Consider the following 23,827-nt stretch of genomic DNA (forward strand, 5'->3'; position numbering starts at 1 on the left):
GGAAGACACTAGAGGTGGTCCACACACCAGTTCGTGAGCAAAGGAATCAAAGGGAGTTGCTGAATCGGTCTCCAAAAAGTTGGTACAAATTCTACTCTCTGTTTACGGTATTTGGACAACATGCTTTCATTTTCTAAAATTGATGTAGTTAAGTGCCTCCGATCCTAAAATTGCTTCTGCATGTGTTATATGAACACCTTCAATGGTATCAGAGCATGATTAAGGCACCTAACATCCATTAATTTTAGCTTGGTGGGTAGCTTTTCATATGATGAAACTGTGTAGAAACTAAAGAAAATTGGTTTCGAGATTGAATTTAATTCTCGCTCAATTCATTGGAATTAATTGTAATTGCCTACATGTTTATGGCATTAATGTTGTTCATATGGAGTCTGTAAATTTTGAGAGTCAATAAAGTCCATTTAGGCCGTCAATTGAAGAAATTCGAAGACTGTTCAAAGCTGGCCAAAAATTCCAGCATGCTGTTTTTTAGTTCCAGCCCAAGTGTGTTCTTCACTTAAAGGCAAAATGGTCCGGTTCAAGCAATCCAGGGCCGTTCTGGTCGGTTCGAATGGTTCGGGGCTTGCCAATTCACTTTAGTTTAACTTAATTAATTATGCATTATTAAATAATATTTTATGTGCATAATGTATGTCATTTTAGATTTAAAATCCCACCATAGGAAAGCATGAATCATGCATTATTAATATGTTATAAGAGTTATGATATTAATTAAATGCATGTATAAAGTTTCATGAAATTAATATAAATGTTGTATTAATTTAGGGAGATGCATGCTTGAATGGTTATTTTCAAAATTGATTAATTGATATAAAAGTTATATTAATTAAAAGAGAAAATATACAAAGCATGAAGCATGAAACTTCTTTAGTTTGATTATAAATGTTATATTCAAATTAGGCTTGTTATAGATTGTTTTTATAATTGTTATAAATTGAGATAGAAATCTAAAATCTATAACAAAGATAAGGTGCATGCTCACATAGGGTTAATTTGAATCCAAATTTCGATCGATTTCAATTAGATTCGAATAGGTCGATATCTTGTAAAACCGAAGTTACAAGAAAACTCACCCGACAAGATCTTGACAAAAAGTCAGATAAAATGACTAAGGTTGAAGGTATTTAAGTTGACGGTTCACGGAACTATTACCTGAAGATCGAGCTGACGTCTGAGTTAGGTTAAACCGGTTTTATGAGCATGCGTGAGCGGTGTGAGATAATAAAATTTGTTTATTACCTAGACATCGTAGGTTAAAAATCCAGTATAAAAATTATAACTCGGATGAATCATCTAGACTTAGGATATATTTAGTTAGCCAAAATGTTATCGCTAGTTTTTTATACCCTAACCGTTTAGAACAACTTCAACTGGAGAGAATGTAATGGTACTTTTAGCTCTTAACCGTTCTACGAGTTCATACCGTGAGACTTCATGCACTCCGGGTCAAGAACGACTTGTGGGAGTCTATAGAGATAGGGAATGGGAAGGGAATGCTTGAAGGTTCAAGCTTTAGAGAGATATATGAAGGTAGGTGAGTTTGAGACCAAATTCCAGCAGCATAACAGTATGGAAAATAGTTGTCTTCAGCTCTCAATCTGATTCTACCTCTACTTATAGAGTGAATCCATGCATCAAGAAGCCTCAAGATGCAAGACATATGATGCAGATCCAAGCTATAGTCGATTATAGGTGTTCATGTAACATTACATGGAAGAGTGCATGGATGAGTTGTTTTTCCAGTTGGAATTACCATGCATAAGTGGGATTCCAACAAATCCACTATCCTTGATCCAAAATGTGATTTTAGCTTGCATTTTAATTTTAATTTCAATTCTAAATTGAAATTAGTTTTTGGTAATTAATTTGAAACTTTTTCAATTAATTTCATATGATTAATCCAATTAATCATTCTAACCTTGTGCAATCCATTATATATGAATCCTTATTCATGTATACAGTATTTAAAACACTTTTAAATACTTTATCTCTCATTTAATAATTCAATTCATAATTAAATTATTGTGTTAAACACAATTGACGATAATACCCTTTCCCGATTTTGAACGATTCAAAGTTTCCTATCTAATTGTTCTAGGCTTTATTTCGATATGAACTAGTAGGGGACCTAATGGACATACAGATCATGGGTTCCAACGATTCGAGGTTAACCAACTAATCTCATTAACCAAGCTAACCAACATTCGTTAATTACGGAGAACACTCTACTATAACCCAGTAGTTGCACTCCCCTCACGGTAGATATATTTCTGTCCACTTGATATAACCATGTTCAATAAGTCGATCCTTCACAGGTTGTTCGTAGCTATAGCTGGGTCAAATGTCCGTTTTACCCCTATAGTACTTCTTTTTCCTTAAGTTCCACTAATCCTCTATTGAACAATCGGTTTGTGGTCCAACCATCAAACCTAAGTCCCTCTCGGGCCAAGGAGAGGGTGGGGCCCCTCGTTCAAGTCCTGAAGTTAGTACTTAAGGGAATAACCTCTCTATTATCCCTGAAATGGGTAGGAGCGAATTCCGTCTTGCGAGACTATGTCTCCAGTTATCTATCCGATCTTATCCCCAAAATGATAGGCTTGTTGAGTCGGCGATGTCTGGCCACTCTCACCCATGCAAATCAAAGGATAATCTCGTATAAACAGAAGTTCATAGTTAGCTCAGGATTAAGATCGAGTTACCTAGGTCATCTTACGAAAGAGTCAGTTTCTTTAGTAAATGGCATTATAAAGAGAAAGTGACTAATTTCGGGGTCCTGTCTTATGCAAACTCATTGCATAGGACGCTCCCACTCACATGTCTCTACACGAACGATTTAGGATCTCATCGTTTGTACTTAATACAAGGTGGGCTACGTCCATAGTGTCCCCAGGATAAGGTACCCAACCCTATCCTTATACTATAGACAGTTTTGGCTATATACTTGAACTTGATCCTATGAAATGTCTCTACATATAGTTCGAGTATTCATGTTATAGCCAAGGATCTTAGTTTATTGGATTTAGGTTAGATATTCGCAACTTACATATTCAATAACATCTTTTACTGAATAACCTCAATAACGTCTTTATTGGAAATAGAATATGTTTAATGATTTACAAACTACGAGTTTATAGGACATTAAACCCAACACTTATCTACTTTCTTCAACTAATTGCCAACTGTACTACCCTGAAAGGTCACTGGCCCACTAAAACGAGGCCTAAAATCTCTCTTGTCAGACTCTCCAGGCATAAATTTTCTCTTTTCCCCTCTGGTGACTTCCCTATCTTGTTTGTCCTCTATCAAACTTTCCTCCACTCGAATGACAGTCTCAACTAACTGAGAAAAATCAGTCCAGTTAACTGTAGTAGTAATAGGAGTTCGTATCTCCCTCTTCAAACCACTCTCAAAACGTCTATATCTATCTTTCTCTTCGGCTACGATTGTAGAAGCATCCTGGATAGCTCGGTAACTTCTGTTCGTACTAAGAAACTATCATACTACCTTGAAAAAGCTTCAAAAAATCGTTCCTCTTCGCCTTACAATATGAAAATGGATAATATTTATCTTAAAAAATTCTTTTAAACTCCTCTATGACATATCTTCTGATCTGTTTCTTCGAGAGTTTATCACTTTCCAACATTGCTCTACCTGTTTCTGTAACAAAAATACTACTAATTTGACCTTACGGTCTTCTAGCCATCTAGTTACTTGGAAACAATTCTCTAACTAAATCAACCACACCTCAGCATCTATGGAGTCAATAGTGCCTTCGAAAGCAGTGGCACCCAGTTCCTTTATTTTTACAATACCATACTTTTTCTCAGGATCCGTCGATACAGATCCTACACTAGTTGCTAATCTCTAAGAAATTCTATCAAAGACTCTATCCTCCATCTGAGGATCGAATCTGACTTGAGCGGTACTAGACTCTCCCTCTGATGTAGCTTCTTGCACTATTGGTCCTCTGACTAACTATGGATCTCTTTGAACTACGAGATCTCTGGTAGGGTCACAATCCCTTTCAACCAACTACCAAGTTGGTCTGTCACATATGCATTATTAGGCTCATAACAGTATTCATATGCTTCTATTCTAATACATGACTCTACTGCCCAAAATCTTATGCTTTGATACCAACTTGTCACACCCGCTCCCCCTCCCCAGATTACCCTTCTTAAGACAACAATTGTCGATCCTCTTATGACAACCACTGTCCAACATACTCTTGAAAACTTGTATTCTTAACACTTGTTAAATCTGTTTAACAGTTTATAATTCTAACACATAATTCCAACAACTTTAAATATATAATTTACTGTTACCCAGAAGTATCAACATTAACATACATAACAGATTCAAGAACTGAATTTAAATACCACACAAACTCTACACTGCCCCCCCCCAACATGGACATAAAACAAATAACAGAACATAATGAGCCACCTAAACAACACTCTTCTTGAGGGTCTGAGAAGTGACTGATTGGTAGAACTACTAGACCTCGGGACATCAACCGTTACCTAGGGAGGAAAACATCTTTAAGAGTGAGCTAGAAAGCCGAGTGGGTGACTATCTTAAGTAAAACATACTTTAAATCATAATCGACATAAAAATGCTTATCAAGAAACATTTATTAAATCATAATCAAGGTTTTTTTTTTTAAATGGAATTGAAATCATAAGAGTACATCATATAAAAACCCTAAAATAATTTATTAGCATCTTTCTGAAACTCTTTTTCTTCGCTGTCTGAACTTATGGGAGAGCCCTTTTGCTCAATCCCTATTAGCCTTAGTTGAGAGCGATCACTTTTGCTCGATCTCATCAACATTGATACCATAGTCATACTTGCATGTAGAGCTGGATTGGGTCTTGATCACCTTACCATACCTTCGGTGTCTAGGATCCCTACATCATTATAAGCTAGGTACCTTACCATACCTTCGGTACCAACATTGGAATAGGGTTTGTAGGCATAAACATTTAAGAACATATAAAAAATATGCATATTTTAAATAATCATACCACATGGTTACATATCAACGCATAGTGCCTTGAAAACATGGAGTATACTTGATTAATTTCATCATGCAATAAGACATGGCATAGGCTTAATGGTAAATGCATGCTAAACTCTTAAATAACTTCATCATTTAAAAACATGAAACATGCGACCAACATTCATCTTAAGGCATGCATTGGAGAAAATCATGATATAATAACTTCATATGAAATGCTTATGCGTTGGGAATCATTCATAAAACTTGCGTTAGAAAAAATTTATTAAAACTTGTTACTCACTATCTTAAGCTACTTATCAAATGGGGTTATGCACCTCTCCTATTTGCAGTTGCCCTAAAAAGGAAAGGTCCCTTGGTCAATATACTTAACTCCCCTTTGAGCTTAACGCATAGTTTATTGTTACGTATGCTAATAGTCATCACATCATAACTAAGTTCAACGCATCAAAACCATTCTTAATGCATCGGCTATCCTTAACCATCTTACCTTATAATTTGACTAACAATTGGGAGTCATTTATCAAGGTGCTCAGGTAAATGCTAAAACACTTTCCAATCTATGTGATGAACGTTTACTATGTGACGTACTTTAAACGCCTTTGTTATGAACTGGCTATGTTGTATGCGTTAATGCATAACATCACTACGTTAGTTGCTTGCTTGTTCTTCGCATGCAGCTGCCTGCTTATTCATCCACAACATCGTTCCAAATTCAAACTTCCCGATTTCATAACTTTAATTTCAGCATTCATTTAACTAAACTCCTTTTAAAGAAAATGCTCATAAACATCTTAACTTTTGCTTACCTTAGAATTTGAGCATCATTTCCTCTAGAATCGATCAAAAATCCCTTAAATTCTTCTTAGATGGCTGAAAGTTCTTCAACTTTCAAAATCTTCAGATGGCAACAATACTCCTTCACTTTTTGGCAAAATAGTCTCCTTCTTGGTTAAGCCTATTTATACTTGGGTTTGCATGAAGCGTTTGCTTAATTAATTGCCACCTGGTAAGCTTATCCCTTTATTGATGTTTACGAGGCTGCCACCTAGTTTATTTACTCGTTAATTAAGCTAAATTTCTCGGCTTAAGTTTTATCGTATGGCCTTGCGGCCATCCAAGACTTCTCCCTTTAGCGCATGATCGTTTGCCGCATCATTCGTCAGCTTAGCCCTCAACAATGGTATACAAAGTTGGTAGCATAAAGCCTACATATCATTGGCTATACTTAGCCACGATGCCCCCTCCTTGGGCCGTTGGCCGCATCATTCAACCAAGCTAGTTGCACGGTGCCTAACAATTCCAACGCATGGAATCCTCTCCTCTCTCTAGGTGTTAACTTGTTCCTACTTCACCTGAGAACCCAGCGTTTCATACTTAACATATTTGCTTGCTCTTTTTCTGGCTTACCATTAATAGATTTCTCCAACTTTCTATGTGTTAACCGTGTTACAACCTGAATGCATATAGTCATAACACTGAGAAAATGTTCCTTCTCTTACATTTCAGATGTATCACTCACTACACGTACTTAATTACTTTTTCCTGGATGAAAATCCTGCCTTTTGGAGATTCAGTTAAATGTTTAAGAATTCTATGTACGATGATGGAACCTTACACTTGTTCTTGCATGGTCCCCTTCAAATGATTGTAGGTAACAGGTCTCATGTAAGAGTCACTTGCAACAGATGCTTTAGATGCAGCTTTCTTTAGTGTCATTGGCTTGTTTAAATGTTGAGAGAGATGAGAGGTAGAAAGATCCAACTGAGCGTGCCAATTTGTTCGCACGAGATTCCTGGAGAAACATGTTTTGTGAAGTTGGACTTGTGTTGATGTAGATTTAATGCGGGTAATTCGATCTCTAGTACTCGATCTTTTGATTCTCCCTCAATCGAATGCGTACGCTTGACTTGGGGAAGTGGAGCACGTGATGTTCTTGAAGTTTAAGTCTTGAAAGAATCTTTATATCTTCAAGAAGTGTTCAACTTCCAGAGTCTATGAGTCTTCTGATTGTTGGGAGAATTCTCTCTGGCCTCTCTGAAGTGCAGAATTTTCTGCCCCTCACAAATTAAGAGAACTCCTCTATTTATAGAGTTCTCTAGTGGGCTTTGTGAGCTTAGACTTTGTTGGTCCATACACTTGACCCTTGGACTCAATTAATTGGACTTGCCTTATTTGGCATTTGGACTAAATTAAGCCTATTTTTGTGCTTAAGTGGACTTTAACCTAAATAATAATATCAAATTAAACCAAATTAATTATATTCAATCCAACGGTCATGATGAAAACACGTGATATTATCGGATTTGCCAATTTATGTCTTCAATGTCAATTTGGGACACATGTCACCCTTTAATTGATCCCAAATTTAATTGTTTGTAATTTCGTCATTAATTTGAGAAATGATTTGGCGATTTGTGATTAGTTCAAAATTTCTTATTCAACAAATATAAAATCAATCGTCGATTATCAAACAATACTTTAGAAATTTGCTTTAGTTATATTTATATTACTCGTATGAAACTACAAAACCAAAAAAAAAGTTTATTTAAAACAAAGGAGGAGAACAAAGTAATTTGAATGAAGCATTAATGATGTATATCAACAACCATGTTTGCAAGGTGTAAAATATCAACGTGGATGAAAATATCAAATTCAACTTATGTCACCTAAAATATCAATAAAATATCGTTATCAATTAATATTTTTAAAAGTTATGAAAACAAGAAAATAAAAAAATTATTTAAATTATAAAATAAACGTATTATGTTTTTTAAACAAGTAAAAATGTTTTTGTTTATGTTATATTCATATAAGTGGCATTTTGTTGCTTTTTTTTAATGTTTCATAGTTTTTTTCGATGTAATTGAAGCAATAATTTCCCTTCATGTCGATGTCAAACTCATAGAAATGCAAAAATGTCAGACATGTCAACAAAAATTTAATACCGTAGGTATTTGATACTTTTCTAAGACACATTTTTGTATTCATATCATAGACATTTGTCCCACATAATTATTATAGCATATACGAGCATCCTCTTTCCTCAACCACTTCAAGGGTTACCCTAATGTCTATTTTTTGTATTATTATTTGTTATAGGCCAATTAATCTATTGAGTTAGGGATATCTCTTGCATATATTGTGTTCAGCTCCACACCACTTGAGCCCATTTAAACATTAGAGCATGTTAACCTAAACATCACACTTGTGAGAGATTTTGTCTAGCAAGTGAGTTCAAATAAAGACCGACTCGAACACTCGAAATCACATTATTTTTTATGATATAAATAAGAGGAGAAAGAAACAGAATTATGGGTATGAATCACATGGTCTTATTAAATATACCCTTATAAAAAGGCAACCCTCTCATTAATTCTCTCATCACCAAATCAACCAACAAAGATTGTTTACATAATCACATTCATTTCTCTGTATCTGGAGAAATATTTTTTGCAGCTTCTCAATGTAGCGTATATTAGATTTGATCTGATTTACTTATCTATTGTATCTTCAAATTAAGAAGAATGGTGAACATTAAGCATAAACATAACCCACTTGATTACTTTAAAACAAAAGAAAATTCAGAATTACATATAAAGCAGAGTGCCTTGGGAAATTTAGCTGATGAAGAAAGTTCACTCTTTTGTTTTCTCTCTCTCTCTTTTACAAACAAGATTTGGATGAGATTTATAAAGCAGAAGAACTTCTGAAGGAAACCAGAGCTTTAATTGCCCCTGCCCTTATAATAACAACATGATAAATTGCAGCAATGGCAGCTCCAATGAATGGCCCAACCCAGAAGATCCACTGTTCAAAACCAAAAAGACATAAACAAAAAGGAAATAAGCTTCATTTTTTTCTAAAACAAAGATACAAAAGCATAAAAAAGAGAAGAATTGGGGGAGAAAATTTACCTGATGATCCCAGGCCTTGGCTTTGTTATAGATCACTGCAGCTCCAAAGCTTCGAGCCGGGTTGATGCCAGTGCCGGTGATCGGAATGGTGGCTAAATGAACCATAATCACCGCGAAACCAATTGGGAGTGGTGCCAAAACCTTTGGTTTTTAATTAAGTTCAAACTTGATTAGTTAATTGAATGATGAAAAACAGATTATGAACCTGTAATTAAACTAACTTACAGGGATGTGAGAATCTCTAGCGTTTCTTTTGGGGTCAGTGGCGGAGAAGACAGTGTAAACAAGAACAAAAGTTCCGATGATCTCTGCGGCTAAGCCGGTGCCAATGCTGTACCCATCGGCGACCACATTGGCTGCACCATTGTACTGAACGTAATAAGTCTTTTGTAATGATTTAGCCAACGCACACCCACAAATGGCGCCCAAACATTGAGCAAAAATGTAAAACAAAGCTCTGATTAGAGAGATCTTTCGAGCTAACAACATCCCAAACGTCACCGCCGGATTAATATGCCCACCTGCAGAGATAAACAAAACAGAGTAATTCTTACAGATTTAACAGAGAGAGAAACAGAGAGAGAAACAAAGCAATATAAGAAAACTAAACTCACCAGAAATTCCAGCGGTGCAGTAAACGAGGACGAAGATCATGCCGCCGACAGCCCAGGAAATGCCCAAATCGCCGACGCCGCCGCAGATCTTCAGGGCGGAGAGGTGGGAATTGCCAATGACAGTGAGAACAAGAATGTACAAGAACAGAAGCGTGGCAACGAACTCGGCGATAATGGCTCGGTAAAACGACCACTGGTTGAACTCGCCGGCGCCGATGAAGGGGGCGGGAGGTGGGTCTTGGTAGTCCTTGCCATTGCTTCTGCCATCAACATTTTTAGACATTGCTTCTCCTGTTGTTGAAAGCAGAGGAGAGTTATGAATTTATGAAGTTGAATTGGTAAATTAATATATTTAAGAAATGGGAATGGGATTTTCTTGTTTGGTTTAGTGTTTTTTAAGCTCGGGAATAGGAATAATCTATTCCTTATACCTTTGAATAGGGTATCTATACCCTCCCAAATGTATGGGTTTCCCCTCTTGTTAGATGTTTTTTTTTCCCCTCTTTACAACCATTTGTGTCCGGTGAGAGAACATCTAACCTCTTAATCAAGACTTTACATATCTTGAAGTTTCTTTTCTTATATGAAGAAAATCATATAAAATTTAATCAATACTAAAATATAGTAAAATGAGTCAACTTATTTATAAATATAGCAAAACTTTATTATCTATTACTTATAGACATATATTAATGTCTATCACTAACAATAATAGACAATGACATTTTACTACATTTGAAAATATTTCAAGTAATTTTCTATTTAATAGAATAACTCTATTTTTTAAAAAAATTAAAATAGTTATTTGTTTGATTCAATTGTAATAATTTAATTGTTTAAGAAAGGGTTGATGGTAGTTTGTTGAAGATGTTAGATAATTAATAACTTTTTTTTTTAGTAAATAGTGAATTTATTTATGAGAGGATCGAATCTCACATCTCAAAATTGATAATATAAATTTTTTTCAGTTGAATTAGGTGCATGTCAGCATATATTAATTTTATTAAATTCATTTTAACACCTATTATATTCTTAAAGATGTTTATTATCTATGAAGCATAGACACAGATACGGCTACACGATACGGATACGATCGGATACGGCGATTCATCAATTTCTAAAAAACTAAGATACAGAAATGTCTAAGGATGCGTCATTTTTTTAATATATATATTTCTAAAAAACGAGGATACTGATACATTGAAGATATATTTTCTTTTTCTTTAAAAAAATCTTGGATATAGATAAATTTAGCATACAAGTTAATAACAATAGCACAAAATAGAATACATACACTGAAATACAATATAAAAAAAGCAATATCTAAGATGTTGAAGTACAATAGTTAATAAAATGCAATTGAAAAGTGACTCATATTACAAAGAAGAAGAAGAAAATTAGAGGGAGAAGTATGAAGATAAACAAAGAACTTGTTGTTGAAGATATCAAAATGATTTATATTTTGGTGGACTTCATGGGGACTCAAATGTGGAGATTAGATTATTCTAGTCTAGGGTTTGGTTTGTTATTTATTTATTTCTTCTTTTAGTTTTGGACTCAAGTAGTGAGCTTTTTAAATAGGTTGTCTATTTTTAGATTGTGAAAGATTAGATGAGTTACTTGTCTTTTTTCATTAAAAAAAAAAAAAAGCACAAAAATAGATACGTTAAATCACATGTCAGATACGTACCTGGAAAGTATCTGAAAGTATAGATACGTCAAATCACGTGTCAGATACGAATCTGAGAAGTATCTGGAAGTATCGGTATCCGATACGTGTCTGATACTGATTTTTTGTCTCACATGAAGTATCTGTGCTTCATAGTTTATTACCCAGGACCAAACCTTAAACCAAACAATTCATTCTTTACTTAAAAATGCTTTTTTTAAGCACAAACCAACCTAAGCTTCAAGTTAGGGTAGAAAACTGTCATTGTTTGTTATTTATTTCCTCTATACTCAATTTAGCTAGTTGTTCCATTCATTGTATTCCATTTTGGTTATTTAATGAGAATTTTCCATGACATTTCACTACTCAAAATCATCTTCTTCAACCTCTCTTTTTTATTGCTTCCAAACATTAAGTTCAATTCTTCATATACAATTGTGTATTGAAGATATATTAGTTGAGTTTTGTAGTCTATTATGAAGATAATGCCTTGAGAAGCATTAACATTGTTGATTTCATTCTCATTATTTAGATTAAAAGTTTATGCTAATGTTATTAATATGAATTTAAGAGTTTTAATTAAATGCTTGTCTACCTATTTTTAACATTTATTATTCTAGAGACAATATTGGATCCCACATTATTAATTTTTACAGGGCCATCCTCCTCTTTCCTCACCTACTTCAAACATTAAATGTATTTTTTGAAATTTGAACGAGTAATAACTTTTGTCAAAAGTATGAGATGACAACTAAGAGAAAATTTGTATAATAATTCTTACAACTTCCATTCATAATTTGACACGTTATTAAATTATATATAAATTATTTTGTAGACTCTATATTATTATTAAATGTTAACTAATATGACAAACAATGAATGAAAGTAATATGAATGATTCTCCATACTACGTAGTATTAGAATTTTTTTCCGAAGATTATTAATACTACTATATGGTACCTGCCAAAAATCTCATCTAACTTCTACTTAGTTTAATCTAAAATTTGATATAGTTTTATGAGATCAATACTTGAATGCATTCCATTCAAATCATATGAAGGAAAAAAAAAAAGCAAAATATTTTTTAAAAACGAGATAAAAGGAATTTGTCATGTGATACACTATGATTAAATAATTGGATAAGATGTAAAAAAACATGAGGATAAATTTAGAAGGCTCTTACGTAATTTTTATTTTACGAATAACTAAGGTTTCGTTTGGTAACTATTTTTTTTTTTTTTTTGAAAATTAAACCTATTTCATCACCATTTCTTACAATAGTTTGTATTTTTCGAGTACAGTGGTTGAATTCTTAGAAAAATTCTAAAACCAAAACAACTTTTTGAAGATTATTTTTTTTAGTTCTCAAAATTTGGTTTGATTTTTTAAACTATAGGTGAAAAATATATAACAAATGAAGAAATTTGGAGATAGAAGTAATGTTCCTAGATTTAATTTTAAAAAAAAACAAAAAATAAAATAGTTACTGAATGGGGATTAAATAACCTACCAATGCATGTTTAGACACTTGCAAAAATGCTTTTTTTTTTTTTTAAAAAAAAAGAACATTATTTGGGATTTTCATGTGGACTTTGAAATTTTGTTTTAGAATGGACAGTTTTTAAAAGTGGTTTTTAATTGATTGACCTAGCTAGTTCGTTTTTTCTTTTAATCTATCATTAATCGATTATTGATATACTAAGCATCTGTTCGGATTTACTTAGATAAATAGGTGTTTTAAAAATAAAAAAAAAAAAAAAAAAACTCGTTTTTATCTCAATACTTTTGATAAAAAAATTATTATAATACACTTGAAAATGGTTGTCAAATACTTCAATTTATTTCAAAATAACTTATCTTTTAAATTAAACACTTGAAAATGTATTCCAAATAGATTTTAATTATTAACCTATCTAATTATTTAAAAAATAAAGATTTTCCCTTTTTTTTCTTTGGGCCAAATAGTAGAATTTTTAGTTAGCTTTATTGGTTCTTAATATTCATTCACAAAACTAATCAAATCAAAAGATCCTCTATTTTGGAAAATTTCAGTACTACTTCACAATCCCTTTAAAATGATGTAAAATCCACAACATTAAAAAAAAAAAAAAAAAATCTAAAATTATAATATGAACGTCTTAGAAAATTTTCACTCTTTCTTTATTACTTTTATATAGTCCGAAAATAATTTAGTTGCATAATGGTAACTTGAGAGTGGCCCATTTGGCTAGTTAGGCCAGTTAGGGTTGTTGAGCTAGCAAGATATACACAATTAGTTAACTTGATGGATGACCACACACCTAAGAAAATTTTCTTATAATAGTATTGGTATTATTCTTATTCACTAAGCTACATTAGGATCATTTAATAATGATGTAACACAAGATAATATTAAGAATTATTTATTAACATAGGTGCATGGAGTAGGGCATAGGCTTTTTTGGCCTACATTGGACTTCCCTTGTATTGTAGGCTAGCAGCTATCACACAATCTCAATATTATACCACATTATCTTGTAAATCTATAGGGATAAATTACATAGACTTTATCTTTATTAGGGACAAATATTTCACTTTTGTTCCAATGGTGGATTCCATATTTACACTCATATCCATTTTTTGAAGTTCATTTACAAATATACTCCCATTTTCATGCCACCTATTGTTTAGAAAGGAAAGAAGAAAAATATAACTAATGTGAGAAAAAAAATTTAGATATGCTTATTAAAAAAAAAGAGGCAAGAATTATGCCCACATTTTTCCTTCTATAACAAAAATCATCCCCCCATTTCCATGCCACCTATTATTTAGAAAGAAATAACATATATTAAAATAATAGTAGGCTTTTGAAGAAAGGCAAGAATCATGCTACATTTCACTTCTAAAAACGAAAATGATGCCCCAAAATCTTAATACATAGCAAGAATCCTTTTAAACCTCCATTGTTGCGTAATCATAAAATCTTTCTATCATACCTCTCTATTGATAAACAACATAATACATAGGTCCTAATTACTAATCATTTGATTTTTTTTTTTTTTAAATGAAGTCTATTTTCACCTCCAAATTTCCTTTTTTGTTATTCGCATTTTATCAACGATTTAAAAAACCAAGTCAAATTTTGAAAATTAAAAAAACTAACTTTTAAAAACTTGTTTTTATTTTTAGAATTTGGTTAAGAATTTAACCATTGTACTTAATAAAGATGCAAATCATTATAAAAAAAAATCAAAAGTTTGTTATTTCATCTCACTATTATTGAAGTAAAAAAAAAAAAAAAAAAAAAAAAAGAGAGAGAGAGAAAATAGACTAAATTTTCAAGAACAAAAAGTCATAAATGAAATGGTTATGAAACGAGGTCTGTCTATAATCTCTGGTTAGTTTTTGTTACCTAAGTTTTGTTTGTTTGTTTTTTTTTTTTTTTTTGAACATTTTAAATGAGTGGAAGATAAAAGAATAGTTATAATTTCAAATAAAAAGCTATATAAAGTACTACCTCTATATTTTTAAAATTTTCAATTAGTGAAGTAACTTGAGGTGTTTGGCTCACCAACATGAGTTGAGTTGAATTGGTATAATATATCAACTCAATGTTTGGTCTACCAACTTTAAATGTTCGTATAATTGAGTTGCTATATTTTACCAACTCACCCCAACTCTCCATTCTTCCAATGTTTCCACTATCAGTGACTGTCACTACCATATTCTGGGAACCAACTCCGATGACAACTCCGGCGACCAACTCAAGACTCCTACAACATCTAATGACAACTTTGGTGACCAACTCCAACGACCACCTTCAGCGACCAACTCCAACAACCAATTTTAGGTTCCAACAATAACCTCCAAAAACAAACTCCAATGACCAACTCCGACAACCACCTCCAACTACAAACTTTAACAAAAATCACCTTCAATGATCAAATTCGTTAACCACCTTCGAGCGAGCAACTCGAGACATCGACAACCACCTTCGATGACAAACTCCAGCAACCAACTCCAATACCACCTTCATGCAACCAACTTCAAGCTCCAACAACCACCTCCGACTACAAAACTCTGACAAAAATCATCTTCAATGATCAACTTCGATGACCTCCTTCGCACAACCAACTCCGACGACCAACTTCGGGCTCCAAAAACCACCTTCGATGACAAACTTCAATGACTAGCTCCATACCACCTACATGCAACCAACTTTAGCTCCGACAATCATCTCCAATTATAAACTCCAGCAAAAATCATCTTCGATAATCAACTTCGACAACCACTTTCGACTGTTATAAGATCGATGACTATTAAAATATGTTGTAGGATTGTCAATCACACAAATAATAGTATTTTTTCTACATCAAGTGCAATATTTATACGTAGAAATTTGTAAAATATATTTTTATTTAATTGAATTCACATATCAAATGAGTGTTAATAATATTTGGAAAAGTATGTATACCGTTGAAAAGTATGTAATGCATAACAACAAAAAAAACATAAAATGGAGATTTTTTCTTGAAACATTTTCTAGCAAGAAATGGTGAAATGAAAATTTGTTCTCTAATGATCCTCCAAATTTGGAGAACTGAAAGTGAAATTGTTGAAGAAATATGGTGGCATTCCAGTGGCTGCTAAGACTATGGGGAAGATTAAAAAAAAAATCATGACAGAGTAAAAACAAAAAGCAACAACAAGAAGAAAAAAAAAAAAAGAAAAGGATGATGTGAAATTCATGGAGAAAAATTAGAAATCAAAAGTTTTCATTTCATTTCGGTTTTTCATTTTATTTAACCATATTTCTGCCAGAAGTATAGTGAGTTAATTATTGTTTATTACATAAAAAAATAAAAAAAATTAAAAGAAAAAAGTGCAATCCATATTTTATTTAACACAAAGATGAATAGAATTATTGAATAAAAAAAAGTTTCAAAACAAAATAGTCATCAATAAAAGCAGATTATTTAGAACTCAAAAAATTGTACCAATACTCCAGATATATAAACTCAACTCTACACCTCAAAAACAGATATATGAACTCAGACCAAATAACTTTGCATCCTAAATATAGACATATGAACTCCATAGGTATATGAACTCCACAGACATATGAACTTTATACATCATATCTCAACTCAACGCTCTAAACAATCCCTAAGATTGTTTCACTTTCTTCTACTATTCTCTTCCAATATGAATATTTGTATGCAAAAATATATATTTATGAAAATATTATAAACCTCTGTGTAAAGAACTAGAAATTTTTCACTAAATTGAATACAATAGTGTAGTATCTATTTTGTTAGACATACCATGAATTAATCTCTAAAGTATATATGGTATACTTGCACATACATGTCTATTAAATATATCACAACAAATTTGTACTTTTAATTATAAGAGATGAAAATATAGTTGCTAACATATGTATATATCTTAAATGGGAAAAAATGTATGGTGTTTTTATTATAAATATTATAAAAATAAATAGATGCTTATTGCTTCGTGTCCTAAAAATCATGTATCAATCTTCATATTATCCATCTGTCTTGTACTATTCATGCTTGGTGTCCATGTAAAACTACATCCTACTTGCCACTTTGCTTATAAATAGTGACATTTTGTAGATCTTAAAATTACACACATTGGTGAGAAATCCACTTCAAATTTCCACTAAATTTTCATAATTTTAGTTATTTTATTTTATTATTATATTATACTATATTATTTATTTATTATTATTATATTATATTTTCTCCATATCTGTTGTACTCCATTGTGCTCCTCAATTTAACAACACATTATCAGCATGAGTTCTTGTTGTTTCCATCATTGAACGTATGTCCTAAAGGTAGGTCGATTTTTTTTTCTTTATTATAATTAATAAATTAAATACATGCATATTTATTACATATTAAATTTCTAATATAAGTACAATATTTTGTGATAGTGTTGTCATGATAAATCCTACAAAATTAGAATTCGCAGCCCTTAACATTAATGGCAATAATTATTTATCATGGGTGCTCGATGCTGAAATTCACCTGGATACTATGAACTTGGGAGAAACAATTAAAGAAGAAAAAACGACATCCAATCAGGACAAAGCAAAAGCTATGATTCTCCTTCATCATCATCTCCACGAGGGATTAAAAATGGAGTATCTTACAATAAAATATCCCCATATCTTATGAAAAATTTTGAAAGAAAGGTATGATCATAAAAAAAATAGTTATTCTTCCTAAAGCTCGTTATGAATGGATACATTTAAGGTTACAAGATTTTAAATCAGTAAATGATTACAATTTCGTTATTTAAAATCAGTTCAAAATTGTTGTTATGGAGAGAGAAAATTATTGATGTTGATATGTAGAGAAGACATTTTCTACCTATCATGTCTCGAATATGCTCCTGCGGTTGCAATATCGAGAGAAAGATTTTAAACAATATTTTGAACTAATTTCATGTCTTCTGATGGCAAAACAAAATAACGAATTATTGATGAAGAATCACAAATCTCGACCAACTGGAACAACACCATTCCCTGAAGTGAATGTTGTGAATATTAATAATCGTGATCAAGATCATAGTCGTGGCCGAGGTTGTGAACATGATAGAGGAAGAAATAATTATTATTTTTGTGATGGTCATTCTAATCATTCAAATTTCAAAAGAACCACACAAAATGATGATCACGAAGGAAAATTTCCACAAGATAAGAGTTCAAAAAGTGTTGAAAATAAATGTTTTCGATGCAAAATGACTGGCCATTGGTCACGTATCTATGGTATGTCAAAACACTTAGTTGACCTCTATCAAGCCTCCCTGAAGGAAAAAGAGAAAAATGTGAAAGCAAATTTTGTATACCAGGATAATGACATATTTGACCCATCTCATAAGACAAATTTGGATGTGGCGGACTTCTTTGAATCTCCTGAAGAGAATATTGGCATAGTTGATGGAACTTCAAGTATTTCTTTTGACTTTGAGAATATCTAGACTTAATGTTGTTGTTTTCTTTTATCTATCTTCGTTTTTTTAGTAACTTTTGTATATTTTAAGTATTGTTTTATTATTGTAATTATCTTCTTTTAATGAAGAAACCTGGATCATTTTCATATGTTGGGCGACTAAAAAATTAGTAAACAAGTTCTATGTCTAGCAAACAGTGCAATTACATATACAATACTTACAAATAGAAAATATTTCTCCAAACTGATAATACTGGAAGCAAAAGTCAATATGATATCAGGTTCTGCAAACCTGATCGAAAGTTTTGGAAAAGCAAATATTATTTTACTTAGAGGAACAAAATTTACAATTGATAATACATTACTCTCCAGTCAATCAAAGAGAAATCTACTTAGTTTTAAAGATATATGTTGCAATGATTATCATATTGAGACTGATAGTAAAAATAATGTGGAATATTTATATATTATCTCTACTGTCTCAAATGAAAAACATATATTGGAAAAGTTGTCTACTTTTCTTCTGGATTGTATTATACTCATATATGAGTAATTGAAACACATGTAACAATGAACCTGAAGTTCATGAATCCAGATATATTTGTTATTTGGCATGATAGATTGGGTCATCTAGAATCTATAATGATGAGAAGAATTATTGAGAATTCCAGTGGACACCCATTGAAGAGCCATAAGATTAAAGCGGGAACTGAATCACCTGCATTTTTAGAACGAATTCATGGTGATACATGTGGACCTATTAACCCACCAAATGGACCATTTAGATATTTTATGGTATTAATAAAGGCATCCAATAGATGGTCATACGTGTGTGAAGCAACTCTGTGAGAAGAGAACCTTGAGCGGAAGCAACATCGAGCAAAAGCCATTTTTCATTGAATATAAATTTTACAGTAAACAAGAAACAAGATATGCATTTATTTATAAATTACATCATGCTAATGAATGGGTTTTAGAAACCTCACCTTTGAAGACCTTTCTTCAAGATTTTCCTTGAACAGAACACGAACCACTTGAAGACTTTCTTCAAGAAATAACTAAAACAAGTTCGAACATGACCACAAAGGTTTCCTCGATATTCTCGGTGTGAGAACCCAGGAGTAATAGACTCTGCCTATTTTGGATTTGAGAGAATTTTTATAGAGAGGAAGAAGGAATTGAAAAATGTTCACCAGCAAAATTCAATTCACACTCACAGAACTCTTCTGTCTTTTTTCTCTCTGTATCACAAAACGATCATCTTACCAAGAAGAAGTAGAACTTTTCTTTTTCTACATGCCAAATATAACCACCACCCACTTATGTGGGTGGAGAGAAAAGAAGGGGAAGGAAGTTGTAACTCCCTTCTTTATTATCAAAATAATAATAATATAAATATAAATATGATAACTAACTTATCATATATATATATATATATATATATATATTAAATTATATGTTATATCAAATATAACATATAATATATAGTTTTAATATTGTATTATATACAATATAAACTATAATTTCTTTTCTCTCTATTACGGCAGTTAATATAAATCATATTTATATTAAATTTAACAACTATGAATCCAATTCACAGAAACTATGTTTGAATCTCATTCAAATATTTATTTCCTCTCTTTAAGCTATAATGTATCAAATACATTATAACAATTATATCACATATAATTGAAACAACTTAATTATATCATATATATAATTAAATCTCTTTATTAATTTGAACAATTCAAATTAATCCAAAAACTGATTCTCAATTGATCCTATTGACTACCAAGAGGACCTCATAGACCTGTAGCTTAAAGCTCCAACGGGACATGAATAATTAATTGAACTCTTTAATTAAATTATTCACCATCTGTTAATTGTTAGACACTCCATTAAAGACCGACTTTTCGCACTACAAATATATTTCTATGTCCATTGGATATAACCAATCAACAGTATGATGACCTTTCACAAATTGTTGTAAGTACAGCTAGGCCAAATTACCGTTTTGTCCATGTAGTTACATCTAACTCCTTAAGTACCATTGATCCCTCTAATGAACAATAGATCATAGTCCAATTATAACTAAACCCCTCTCGAGTCAAGAGAGGGTGTGGCCCCACATTGTTCCAGACCCGGAATCAGCCTTTAAGGGAGCAATTTATCTATTTACCCCTGCTTCGAGGAAGGAGTGAATTTCATCTTGTGTAGTTGTGTTCCCACTCCCTAATCAGACGAATCCCAAAAATGGTAGGCTTGTTGAGTTGGTGATCTGGCCAATCTCACCCATACAAATCAAATGACTGCCTTCATAGGTAGGAGAAGTTCACAACTCACTCAGGATTAAGGTTATGTTACTTATGGTCAACCTGGTGAAATGAAAATCTCTATTATGAACCGTGTTATATAATGAGACTAAACATTTCGTAGTCTGGTCTTATACAAACTTCTTTGTATAGAATATCCCCACTCGCATGTCTAATACATGAATGATCAAGATCAGATCATTTGTAGCACTTTACAACAATTGTAACACCTACAAAGCGGGTCATACTCGTAGTGTCACCAAGATAAGGTACCCAGCCTTATCCATCTACTACAAATCATTTAGGTTATCACTTAAACATTATCCACCCGTATGTCTCTACATACATGTTTAAGTTACAAAGATAATCTTTGATGTTAGTTTATTGGTTTGTGGTTAATGCAACTAAAATGTCATATTTTTATAAACAATGAATAAAATATCAAATATTTTATTAAATACACAATGAGTTTGTTCAATAATGTTTACAAACTATAGGACCCTACGAGATTTCGGGCATCAACTCCAACAGTGTGCTTATTATCAAGTTGAAATCTTGCATTTGTTTTGATAATCCTTGTTTTGATAGTCCTTGTTTTGATAAGATCATTTGCAAGATTACTTGATCAAATAATTAAGTTAAGAGCACAATTTCTTTATTATACAATTAAGACCATTTGTTTTGATAATCCTGATGAATTTACATCCTAAGCTTTTGATAATTATTGTATGTTAATTGGGATAAGTGTTGAATATCCTGTAGCTCATGTTCATATACGAAATGGTTTAGTAGAATCATTCATAAAAACGTTTGCAGTTAATTGCTAGACCATTACTTATGAGAGCTAAGCTTCCTTCATCTGTATTTACCGCAAGATTTGTTGATTGTCATTTTAATGAGACAAATTTTCAACATTTGGGGGACAAATTAAGAAATTGGAAAAAGAAATTACATGGAATGCATCATTATTATCTCGTTCAGATCCTCATACAGATCAATGTGAACTTGAAGTTAAAAAATTATTCATTTGCAAAATATAGCAAATCAATTACCAGATGCATTTATAGATGCAAAGAAAGTAACTAAGTCACATATACTAGCTGTAAATGTTCCATAAAAAATTGATATCCCAATACAACAAGTTGTCACTAATGAGTCTGGAACACGCCAAAAGCGTGGTAGACTAGTGGGTTCCAAAAATAAAAATCCTCGAAAACGAAAAATAATTAATAGTCAAGAAGACTTGGTTGAGGATGTAAATACCCATAGAGAAATCATTGACATGACTAATGAGAAGGTGAAATACCTAAAGATAATAATGAGATTTCAATAAACTATGTCATGACAGAAAAAAGTTGGATCGAACTAATGTAGTTATTGACAACACTTTTGCGTATAATATTGCTCTTGTTATTATATCTAAAAATAAGGATTCTAAAGCAAAATCTGTTGAAAAATGTCGACATAGAAAAAATTGACTTCGGTGGAAAAAAAACAATCGAGGCATAATTACACTCAGTTTCAAAATCTCTGATTTTTGGACCATATTCCAAACACCAGAAGGTGCTAAACTTGTGGGGTACAAATGGGTATTTATGAGAAAAAGAAATGAAAATAATAAATTCACAAGATACAATGACCAGTTGTACAAGATTTTTCATAAATACCTAATATTGATTACGATGAGACATATTCTCCCGTGGTGGATGTAATTGCACTAAGATATTTAATTAGTCTGACTTATATGAAAGTCTGAATATGCATCTAATAGATGTAGTCACAACTATTTATATGAATCTCTTAATACTGATATTTATATGAAAATCCCAAGAGGATTTAAGGTATCTAAAACATATACATCAAATTTCCAGGAATTGTATTCAATATAGAGATCATTATATGGATTGAAACAATCAGGACGGATGTGGTACAATCGTCTGAATGGATATTTATTGAAAGAAGGGTATCAAAATAATCCAATATGTCCATGTGCTTTTATAAAGAAATCACAATCAGAATTTGCTATTATAACTGTAAATGTTGATGACTTGAATATAATTAGAACTCTTGAAGAGTTTTTAAAAGAAATAGAATATCTTAAGAAAGAATTTGAGATGAAAGATCTCAAAAAAACAAAATTTCGCCTTGACTTGCAAATTGAGCATTTAGCATATGGGATATTTGTTCATCAGTCAACTTATACAGGAAAAGTTTTGAAAAGATTATATATAGACAAAACACATCCATTGAACATTCCAATGGAAGTTCGTTCACTAGATGTGAAGAAAGGTATATTTCGACCTCGAGATGATAATGAAGAACTTCTTGGTCTTGAAGTACCGTATCTTAATTTAATTGCTGCACTTATGTATCTTGCTAATAATACAAGACTAGATATTGCATTTCCAATAAATTTATTAACTAGATATAGTTCTTCTCCTACAAAAAGACATTGGAACGAAATTAAGCATATACTCCGTTATCTTCGAGGAACCATCAATATGAGTTTGTTTTATTCAAATAAATCAAATTTTGACCTAGTTGGTTATGCAGATTCTAGATATTTATCTGATCCACACAAAGCTAGATCTCAAACAGGTTATCCGTTCACATGTGGAGGAACTATTATATTATGAAGGTCGATGAAACAGACCATAACAACCATTTTCTCAAATCATGCTGAAATTATTGCAATTCACGAGATTAGTCGAGAATGTGTATGGTTAAGATTAATGACTTAGCACATTCGTGAAACATATTGCTTGTCTTCTAATAAAAATCTTCCACAAATATTATATGAAGACAACACAACTTACGTAGCCCAAATCAAAGGAGGATATATTAAAGGAGATAGAACAAAGCATACTTCATTGAAGCTTTTCTACATTCATGATCTTGAAGAAAATGGTGACATCACTATACAACGCATTTATTCGAAAGATAACCTGACAAACTTATTTACAAAGGCATTACTAACTGCTACTTTTGAAAAATTGGTGCACAACATTGGAATGCAGCAATTTAGAGATCTTAAGTGATGTTTTCATGAGGGGAGTAAATATATTGTATTCTTTGGGGAGTATATATTATATGAAATATGTACTTTTTTCCTTCACTATGATTTTTTTCCATTGGGGTTTTCCTTTTATGATTTTAATGAGGCATATAAGGGGAAATATTATAAATATTATAAAAACAAATAGATGTTCATTGCTTAGTATCCTAAAAGCCATGTGTCAATCTTCATGTTGTCCATGTGCCTTGTAGTTATTTGTGCTTGGTGTTCATGTAAGACTACATTCTACTTGTCAT

At 32.0% G+C, this 23,827-nt stretch overlaps 1 protein-coding gene across 1 annotated transcript; it reads right to left on the reverse strand.

Annotated features, from left to right (window-relative positions):
• Window positions 1–8,513: 8,513 nt before the first annotated feature.
• On the reverse strand, window positions 8,514–10,124 carry LOC120072853 (aquaporin PIP2-1-like). The gene is made up of 5 exons (XM_039025373.1): window positions 10,004–10,124; window positions 9,573–9,863; window positions 9,184–9,479; window positions 8,959–9,099; window positions 8,514–8,851 (listed from the first exon to the last, which is right to left on the reverse strand). The coding sequence occupies exons 2-5, from the start codon at window positions 9,853–9,855 to the stop codon at window positions 8,732–8,734; spliced, it is 840 nt and encodes a 279-aa protein (XP_038881301.1). The 5' UTR covers window positions 9,856–9,863; window positions 10,004–10,124; the 3' UTR covers window positions 8,514–8,731.
• Between the last annotated feature and the right edge of the window lie 13,703 nt (window positions 10,125–23,827).

The sequence above is a fragment of the Benincasa hispida genome, chromosome 3 (assembly GCF_009727055.1).
Source record: "Benincasa hispida cultivar B227 chromosome 3, ASM972705v1, whole genome shotgun sequence".
NCBI classification, from domain to species: domain Eukaryota; kingdom Viridiplantae; phylum Streptophyta; class Magnoliopsida; order Cucurbitales; family Cucurbitaceae; genus Benincasa; species Benincasa hispida.